Raw genomic sequence first — 10,644 nt, forward strand, 5'->3', positions numbered from 1 at the left:
CGTTGACAGAGAGGAGAAGGTAGAAATGACTCAGTCTGGAACTGAAAATATGGATGGAGGACAACAGAGCTGCTTCATGAAACTGAGGCCCTGTCCATGTTATATATTTTTTAAAATTTTAGTCTAAAATTCATAAAAACTAAATAGCCTACAGTATTTTAAAGTATTTTTTAAGTGTCTTCAGATGAATAATGTCAGCAGAATGTCCTTGAAGCTCTAACGGGTTGAAAAGGAGGCCTACAGGTGTGCAGTACTTTCGCAAAACTTAAAACTGCTGCTCTAAAGTGACCAAAAGACACACTAAATGTTCTTTTTTCAAACAGCTTACAGTCTACCTCTGTGTTCTTTTCCCAGCCTCCCACCAAGACTTTATCCCAGTCACCGCCGCTGCACAGGGCCTGTGAGGCCAAGCCGAGCTCCGCAGCAGCACCAAACCTGGATGCTGACTCCTCGCAAAGCAGCAAAACTCGACTGGAGCCCAAGGAGCCGAACTCCCAGCTGGACGAGTTCAGGAGCCAAATCAAGGAGCTGCTGCTGACTGTGGAGCTGCTCAAAGCCCAGCAAATGTATTCCTACTTCATCTGCACAATATCGGGCTCAAAAGAAAATTTATAACATGCAGGAAGAATAATGTAATATGTGGCTCTGGTGCATCAGTCACATTTATTTAGACATTTGTTTCACAGAGTCTGAGCACAAACATTTAATCTGAAATAACACAGTAACAGACAGAACATACCTGAGATGCTGAATAACCTTAATTAACAGAACAAGCAGTGGGTCCAACAATCAAGTTACTAGTGGTGAATCAGTCAATAATAATCTTGTTTTCAGAATGTGTAAGATTATTTGTCTTGTTAGTCTGAAAATTTGACTCAAATTAAGTCATAAATTTCTGCCAATGGAATAAGAAAATTTTACTTGGTAAGATTCTTGAAATACTTGATTTGACTCAATTTTTCTTATTTCAAGAATCTTACCAAGTAAAATTTTCTTACTCCATTGGCAGAAATTTATGACTTAATTTGAGTCAAATTTTCAGACTAACAAGACAAATAATCMTACACATTCTGAAAACAAGATTATTATTCTTACACAATCAGTTCTTGTTTAGTAAATCAGTCTCAAAACAAGATCAAAAAGACTTTTTGGCTGATATAAGATTTTAAAACTTGGTAAGATGAACAGTTTTTGCAGTATTTCTGTCGTGTTTGCAAAATCTCTGGTTAAAAACAGAAATACCAAATCTTCCTCCTAACTCCACCTCCTTTAGCTGGAAACATACATCCAATTTGCCAGCCCTGTGTWCCTTGTGTTGTTTCTGTTGGCGGGTGACGTGTGCCGCAGTGGGAGGGGCTTCGATTAAATTGTCAATGCCAAAAAAACTAAACAAAAATTCCACGACCACATCAGCGAGATCAGATGTCTTGCATCTGGAGTATAAATCAGTTTTAATTCCTCAAACAGAGGTTGGTAAAGAGGGAGCTGTAATATACTGTTAATAATTTTTTAACAAAATATCAAAATGACTGAATTGTTGTTTGAACTGGTCGCACTGATGGCATGTTTGTGTGTTTGTTTCCAGGAAAGAGATCTCAGAGCTGCGGGGAGAGCTGGATGAGGAGCGACTGAAGCGTGTGACCCTGCAGGTAACATGCTGAACTGTCTGCATTCATTACTCCATCTGCTCACACAATTTATGCTTTTGCTGCTTCATTTTTGGGCACCTGGGAATATTTAACAGAACTCTGCAGCTCTGTAACCACAGTACAGTCAAATTAGTTTGTAATGTAATAAAGAAAGAAAAACTTGACGGAAATAACTTGAAGCTGATAAAAGAAAAACAACTAATGAAATATAACGTCATTTAAGTTTTGGTTCACCTGTGTAGCGGAACCCCCCTATTAAAAACCATTAAATATGATCCCTAATGAGAGTTTCTCTTCCTGGCTCAGAATGGAAGTGTTGGAGCAAAATGAGTCAATCACACAAACACAAGAAACAAAGTCTTTCAGGTTCATTTTGGCCAGTTAAAGTTAACTGACCTTTATTAAAACAGATTAATACGTGATTAATATTTGTAGTTGCATACCATGAACAATGCAAACAGGCTCTTACTAAAAATGTTCTCATTTTTAAGCAATTGTCTAACAATTTGTCCAAGCAAAAGCAGATAAATTTAAATACATTTTGGGTCAATGTACAGCAGGTAAAAAAAGTATTGAACACGTCACCATTTTTCTCAGTAAATATATTACTAGAGGTGCTAATGACATGAAATTTTCACCAGATGTCGGTAACAACCCAAGTGATCCACACATACAAAGAAATCAAACCATAAATGTCCAGAAATGAAGCTATTTGTAATAATGTGTAATGGCACAGGGAAAAAGTATTGAACACACTTACTGAAATTTATCTAATACTTTGTACAAAAGCCTTTGTTGTCAATGACAGCTTCAAGACGCCTCCTGTATGGAGAAACTAGTGGCATGCATTGCTCAGGTGTGATTTTGGCCCATTCTTCCACACAAACAGTCTTCAAATCTTGAAGGTTTCGTGGACCTCTTCTATGAACTCTGATCTTTAGTTCTTTCCATAGATTTTCTGTTGGATTCAGGTCAGGTGATTGGCTGGGCCATTCCAGCAGCTTTAGTTTCTTTCTCTGAAACCAACTGAGAGTTTCCTTGGCTTTGTGTTTGGGCTCATTGTCTTGCTGAAATGTCCAGCCACGTTTCATCTTCATCATCCTGGTAGATGGAAGCAGATTTTTATCAAGAATGTCTCTGTACATTTTTCCATTCATCCTTCCTTCAATTATTTGAAGTTTGCCAGCACCATATGCTGAAAAATAGCCCCACACCATGATGTTCCCACCTCCAAACTTCACTGTTGMTATGGTGTTTTTGGGCTGATGTGCAGTGCCATTTGACCTCCAAACATGATGTGTATTCTGGCATCCAAACAGCTCAATGTTGGTRTCATCTGACCAGACTATATTCTCCCAGTATTACACAGGCTTGTTTAAATGTTGTGCAGCAAACTTTAAAGGAGCTTCAACATGCTGTTTCTTCAGCAGTGGAGTCTTGCGTGGTGAGCGTGCATACAGGCCATGGTGGTTCAGTGCATTACTTATTGTTTTCTTTGAAACAAACGTACCTGCTAATTCCTGGTCTTTCTGAAGCTCTCCACAAGTGGTCCTTGGCTCTTGGACAACTCTTCTGATKATTCTTTTCACTCCTCTGTCAGAAATCTTGTGAGGAGCACCTGGTCGTGGTCGGTTTATGGTGAAATGATGTTCTTTCCACTTCTGAATTATGGCCCCAACAGTGCTCACTGGAACCTTCAGAAGTTTAGACATTCTTCTGTAACAGATGCCATCATTATGCTTTGCAACAATAAGGTTGTGAAGGTCTTGAGAGAGCTCTTTACTTTTACCCATCATCAGATGGTTCTTGTGTGATACCTGGCCATCATTTGGGACTGAACCAGCTGATATTAACTTGCACTGAGAAGGGGCAGGCTTGCTTTCTAATTACTGAGAGAGTTCAGCTGGTGTTTTTGGCTTTCAATTTCAAAGAAAATTATAAACCTGTTAAAGATAAAGGCTGTAACAGCTTGATGCTCTTCTGACTACAGCTGCACATATTCAGAAGTTTAAGGTCCACAGGATTGGAGACATCCTCCCTGGCCTTGAGCACAGAATGTGAATGATAACCATAAACCCAGAACAACCTCCAAAGAAACTAAAGATGAACACCAAAGTCAAAGTACAGAACATCAGTATCAGATCACACCATCAGTTGTTGTTTGAGCCAAAGTGGACTTTATGGGAGACAAACAAGGAGGACACCACTGTTGTAAAAAAGGCATAAAAGGGAGACTGACATTTGCCACAATGCGTGTTGACAAGCCAAAGCTTCTGGGGAAAAAAATCTTCTGGACAGATGTGACAAACTGGAGCTTTTTGGCAACACGTTACATAAACTTTATGTCTACAGCTGCAAAAATAAAGCATACCAAGAAAATACCACTGTCCCTATGAGGCGGCTCGGTTCTGTTCTGGGTCTGCTCTGCTGCATCTCGCACAGGGTGTCTTGAATCAGTGCAGGTGTGATGAAATCTCAAGACTATCAAGGCACACTGGTGAGAAATGTGCCGCCTGGTAATTAGAAAGCTTGGTCTCAGTCGTAGGTCGTGGGTCTTCTGAATTTTACATGAGCGAGCTGTGAGAAAGCAGATAGATCCAAGTCTTTAGACCTTTGATACCAACCTGGTGCAGTTTAAATCTTGTAGCTCCGCACGGCTTCAGCTACAGAAGAGGAGCTCCATCTTTTTCTTTTAATTTTCCATGTCCTGGATGACTGAGAATCTACAAAAATATGTGATACAACTAGGGCTGCAACTAACGATTATTTTAATAATCGATTAATCGGTCGATTATTTTTTTCGATTAATCTGCCAAATCATTAAAATACGTAATTACATAAATATAAGTAGATATAAATTAATTAAATTCCTGTATAAATTAGGGATGCAAGTTATCATTTAATGTGTAGTTGTCTGAAGTTGATTTATCTTATAGATTGACTAACGATTAACTGATAAGCAGCCATTTTCTTAAAAACCAGAGTTTTCTATTGAATCAAAAGGGTCTTTTCATAAAATGAAGGATTTTTTAAATAATATGCTAAATTAAAAAAGAAGCACATCGTAAATATTTTCACAATTGATTTTGCAGCCGTATTAAACACTGACAGGGAAAAAAACAAAAAATGTGTATTTCTCATGCATTAATAAACTTAGTTATAGCTATAAAACATAACAAAACAGAAATTTAACAGGTTGCTTAATGAGGAAAACAGATAAAGAATAAAATCTGATTTTTAGATGTAAAACTATTATTAATTTGTTATTATAATTAACATTTATTTGCGTTTAGAGTTTATGATTTTTCTCTAATTCTTTACGTTTTGCTTCCCTCTGTCTGTGGCTAAAACAGTGTTTTATGACCCAGTAAGCAGTCCCTCTCCATCCCCTACTGAGGCAGACCAGGAGTTCTGCTTGTGTTTATTTTTTTTTATCCTTCGTCCTGAACCTTTTTGTTGCTTATCAAATAACTTTCAGCCTCGGTCAGAAAAATAAAAAAACAGTACGTGTTTCCTCCTCACAACACGGCTTGCATCAAATCAGATCATCATTAAAAAAAATTTTATGTGCCATATACTTTTTATCATAACTTCAGATCTACTTAGTCTCTAACAACGCATTTTAAGAACTGTTTTAAAGTTTGAAGTCTCTACATTTCTCTCTAGGGTCTCAGAGAGGGTGGACGCTTTTAATAATCGATTTTTATTGGTTTTATCGATTCGTTGTTGCAGCTCTAGATACAACATCACATACTAAAGCTACTGGATCGATACTTGACTTCCAGCATGTTGCTCTTGTTAAAATAATTTTTTATCACCAGAGCAGCCCATCAGAGGATGGTTAAAATGTAAACAGTGAAACTAAAAAAGCACGTCAGATAAATGTTTAATCTAATCTGACCGCACAACAACTTCAGATTCGACATGCCAACAAGCATCATCCATGTTTAGCTAATCCTGTAAAACAGTTGAATCATCATCGTTTTCTGTGCTTGCAGGTCACATCAGGCCTGTATTGAGTTCCCACTGGAGTATGATGGAGGTCCTGTTTAGAATATAACCTGAACGTCCACGCAGCAAAATTGGATTGAAAAAAAAATCAGAATTGAGCATTAGGACCTGCAGTCATTTATGTCCAGGCCTGTTTCATTTTTTTGTTTTGTAAAGTAATTCTTTTGAACCAAAATTCAAAAGCAATGTGTGACTTTCATTGGCTAATTTTTAGTAAATTTGCTGTTTTTAGTCAATTTGAATGATTAAATAATTGAATAATGATAAAAAAAAAACATGCTGAATGCTAGTCACAACTTATTATGCAGCCATTTTTAGACATACAAAGCTCAAGATTAGTGTAGAAGTATCTGAAAAACAATCTTTACCTAATTCTAAAATCTAATCAAAAACTCAAGATGGCCACCATAACTTTAGCCATGTTAAGACATATTGAGATTAAATTTTTTGAGGAGTAGCTAAGAATGATCACATGCCAATCACCAATGTTAAACCCAAATTAAGCTAATTACTGGTGCTACCGTATTTATTCAAGTATAATACGTAAAATTTAATCCATAAAATCATCCATAAAGTTGGGGGGTAGTACTATACTTGGATAAATATTTTTACTTATGTATTTTAACTGAAATATCGGCTTCATTCTCAAAATGCCTGAGTCCAGAAATGAGACCGCGTTGTAAAAATCAGTTGAAACGAGCTTACCTCTGACACTCCTCTGTGCTTCAGAGCGAGATAATAACAGATCCAGGCAGGTGACATGATGTGAAAAAAGGGAAAAAGCAGTCCTGCACCATAGTAATGATAGCGAACTAATGACATTAGTGTGTGACTGAGCCGCTCCTCGAACAACAAACACATGTTCATCTGTAATGGCTGCCATCTACCAGTGTTCTTAAAGTTTGTATCCCTGAAAAAAGTTTCCCCACCAGAGGGGGCGCTCGCGAGTAGGAAGTAATCTGCTTTTCCCCCACAAGATGGTCCAAATCTCATGTGAAGTCTCTGACTTTTGTGTTGGCGCCTCCTGGTGGACTATGTGTAAAATGCCAGAATTCATATGATGCTGCTACAGCTGATATATATTTGTTGTCAAAATACCTTTAATACATATGTTGTTAAAATAAAATGAACAGTCCAATGATCATTTTACTGATATGTATAAAGACTGCAAAGGCTGAAAAATCTTGAAGTCTGTATGAAATTGGAGGTAGTTTGAGGATTAAATTTTTTATGCTTTTTAAGCTCAAAAAAGGAGAGTCATATTATACATGAGATCGTATTATACATGAATAAATACGGTAATTTTATAAAGGGCTATAATTCAGCCATTTTTAAATGGTTAAAAATTAGTACAGCAATATTGGAGAACAATCTTTAACAAAATGTAAATGCATATGCCAAATCTAACCCCCCACCCCCATTTTAATTATTTAATTATGGTCAATCAGCTGACAGGGACGGGTTGATCATCACAATCACTCAGAACGTTCTTTCTGCCATTTCTCACAAAGCAAAGCAGCTGTCTGATCCAGAAGCCCAGACTGAGCGTGTGTTTCTTGCAGATGGAAGTCGAGGAGCTAAAGCGAGCCATCCACCTGACGTGAAGCGTTTGGTCCACACGCCAGCGAGCCCGTTGGCCAGCCGCCAGCCCACCAGGCGAGGAAGAGGAGGGGACCAGTAACCGAACAAACAAAGAAAATGTGGTGACTCTCCTGAACCAGCTTGAGCACAATCATTTTTCAATGATCTAAAAAAAACTTATATTTGTAAGATTTACATTTTGCACATATCATTTGTTTTCGAGCTAGGTGTAATTACAAATGGATGTTTCAGTTCTTTTTTTTTTTTTTTTTTTTGCCAACACAATAAAACAAAAACCCAGAGGCCTTACTTCAAACTGCTGTGGTGGACGGTTGTGCCTCTGCTCCACTCCGGCAGTTCTTCCTGCCTTCAGGGAGATGAGGTCCGCTCTCAATACTACTGACTCTGTGTACAGCAGGGGGCGCTTGTTTTCCTTACCTAACTTCCATTCTTCTTCTTTTATGATGCACAAGTATTTGATTTTACACCAAGATGTATGATTTGAGTCGTGGGGTTATGGTTCTTGTGAGGCAGCTGTGGAGCTTCACTTTGGAGRTTTCTGTCTTTTTATATGTTTTCTAACATTCCTGTCCAGGGTAACACTAATGTGCCTGTTTAAAAATAAATATTATAAAGTGTTTGTAATGGGATCTGGAATATGTCAGCATGATATTACGTTACTATATTTTGAAGTTTCCTGAGAAGCAGATTTTATGTGATATTGGCTTTTTGTAACTAAAACGATTTTGATCACATTTCATTGGAAACAAGTGATCTCTTTCTACAACCACCACCTAAAACATGTTGATTAAATATTTAATGATAAATCCTACAACTGCGCCACCGCTCAGCTGTCAAAACTCTGCTGACAGAATGGTTTGATGAGCATGCTGATTTTCCCCGTTTTCCTTTATTTATTAAATGATTGATTAAATGCAGCATTGGGCCAGAATTTGACTAATAAATACCCAGCAATGTATTTTGATAACCCTGACTGGTTTTACATGAGTTTTTGTTGAATGTTTCCAATCTTTGTAAGCAAAATTGATACTTGTTCACAGTATCAAAGCTATGAGAGACTTTTAAAATGTGATGGGTTGTGTTTGTCAGTTTGGGCTGAAAATACTGTTAAATAAAAGCATGTGGTTGCCTCAAGTTATAAATGTTTTTTTTTTACCGAAACAAGTTTTGACTATAGTTCCCAATAAGCAGATTACCTACTATAAGACATTCACATTTTTTTTCTGTTTTATTGTTTTGTACAAATAAAAGGAAAACTTTCTCCAAAACAGCCATAAGACCACGCCCACCATTCCAAGTAAGGGTCAGGTTCAGGTTGTTGACTCCTCCCACAAAAGTCAAAGCAACAAGCTATGCCCACAAAACAAGAAACTCCCACTTAGTGACTGCAGAGAGCCCCTTCTTCAATTTTAAGCTACACTTTATTGTTAACAAGCAAGTTTATGACAAAATCAAGACCTGTTTCAGCTTGTAAAACTAAAATACATCGTGAACATCGTTTCATTTCTGACCTCTGCCCACGTTGACCGCCACCTCCATTTTTATGATTTAACCAGCTGAAATACACGTCTTAAATGAACGGTTAGATTTAGACCAGTTTTTAAATAAAATGAAATATCTGTGTGGTTTTTGACCTGGGCTTTGATGGCTGAAGCCTCATGGTTTTCGTCAAGAGTGCGTCTATCCAGGTGTCAAAACCCAACTTTGGCATATTTCAGACCAGTTGGAGATTCCCACAATGACTTGGGAGTCATTTTTAGACCTTTGTCACAATTTTTAAACATGTTTCAACAAGACTGACACCTGACAACCCCCCACAAAAATGGTAAAACCTTTTGGGAACTCTCCTGAACACCTCTGGCCGGCAGTCGCAGCCTAATGAGATACTGACCTCATAGTGGTTATATTAACCAAACGTTTGTCTTTGAATCTGTTGGTCATGTGCCGACATTCAGCAACAGATCAAACCTTAAAACTGCACATTGGGCTTCACAGGAGTCGTCCAATCAGTAGTTACTGTAAGCCTTTTAAATGTTTCTGAGCCACGATACAAGTCAACCAAACTGAGTGCAGGAGCTGGTTTTCATTGGTCAACCATCAAATACAGCTTTAAGCTGTCTGTGTTCTTTCTATCAACCATCCATGAGCTAAGACCCTTTAGTGTGGTGGTGAATAATGAACATGTTTGTTTTTTAACTGGTAAAAGAAGTTAAAATAATCAGAAGGAAATGTTTGGTGTAAAATATTGATTGCACATGAGCCAAATAACTTCGGGAGACATTTTTTTCCAAATTGAAAGTTACTGTTTCACACCTGCTACTGTATACCACAAATGGAAATACTTTTCCTGTGTGTATTTGTGTATTTTTCTTTTTCATGTATGTATATCTCACAAATGTCTTAAAAGTCTAATTGTGCTTTTAATCCTCTTAGGTTTTGGTTGAATTAATTCTAAGCTGCAGAGGGCTAAGTCTAAACTCAAATTCTGACCTTAATGAGTTTGAGTTATGCGTTATGTGCCGATTCCTGCCGGTAAATCTGTTTTTATTAATTTTTTTTTCACATTATGGCTGGAAATGATCCTTGTGTGAATGGAGGAACTGGGAGTTTTTTGGGTGGAGGATGTTCAGGCTCTTTGTGTTTATGTGTAATAAAATGTAACTTCCATATATTGTACAATTCAGAGTCGGACAGCGCAAACTGAAGAAATCTACACATTTATAACATATTTTCTGGTGATTTTGTTTACATGCATTGTATCTTTGCATGAGCTGAGATTTCTTGCCAAAATGAATAAATATCTATTTCGTGGAAAAGACTCCTCTCTTTCCATAAGCTGTGTAACACATTTTGAAAGCTTCCATGCTGTCACAACAACCTCGGGGCCTTTTCATGCCTGAAATCCTGACAGTATTCTTAGAAATATTGACTGAAAAAAATGAAGTTCACACAGGAGGAGACTTAGTGAGAAAATGCACTTTTGCGGTGTTAAAGATCAGGATGATGTTCCTCCTCTTGTCCTTCCGTCCGCATCTGAAGGCCAAACCTCATTTCTAAAATAATTAGAACATTGTGTAAAAGGCAAATAAAACCAGAATGTTGTGATTTCCAAATATTTTCTCATGATGGTACAGTTGCCTGATTGAATCCTGGTTGCTTTCTGTTATGTTCTGTCCGTGAAAAAGAAAAAAAATTATATAGGTCCTCTGGACGGGTTCTTTAATGAAACGTTTCGTCTCTCTTCCAAGAGACTTCTTCAGTCTGAGAGTTTCAGGCAAAATTCAGGCTTTTAAGCCCAGCCTCCATGTGACTGATACATCACATGGCTATGGTTCACAGGTGAACAGTCACCTGTGAACCATAGCCATGTGATGTGAGTATC

At 37.6% G+C, this 10,644-nt stretch overlaps 1 protein-coding gene across 1 annotated transcript in view; it reads left to right on the forward strand.

Moving 5' to 3' along the window:
• The window catches only part of cd2ap (CD2-associated protein), a gene marked incomplete in the record, with an annotated part of 49,417 nt that extends 39,339 nt beyond the window's left edge, over nucleotides 1–10,078 (forward strand). The window contains 3 exon segments of the mRNA XM_014032448.1: nucleotides 355–566; nucleotides 1,586–1,649; nucleotides 7,223–10,078. Coding sequence (XP_013887902.1) covers nucleotides 355–566; nucleotides 1,586–1,649; nucleotides 7,223–7,264 — 318 coding nt within the window.
• Between the last annotated feature and the right edge of the window lie 566 nt (nucleotides 10,079–10,644).

The sequence above is a fragment of the Austrofundulus limnaeus genome, unplaced genomic scaffold (assembly GCF_001266775.1).
Source record: "Austrofundulus limnaeus strain Quisiro unplaced genomic scaffold, Austrofundulus_limnaeus-1.0 Scaffold1454, whole genome shotgun sequence".
In the NCBI taxonomy this organism is placed as follows: domain Eukaryota; kingdom Metazoa; phylum Chordata; class Actinopteri; order Cyprinodontiformes; family Rivulidae; genus Austrofundulus; species Austrofundulus limnaeus.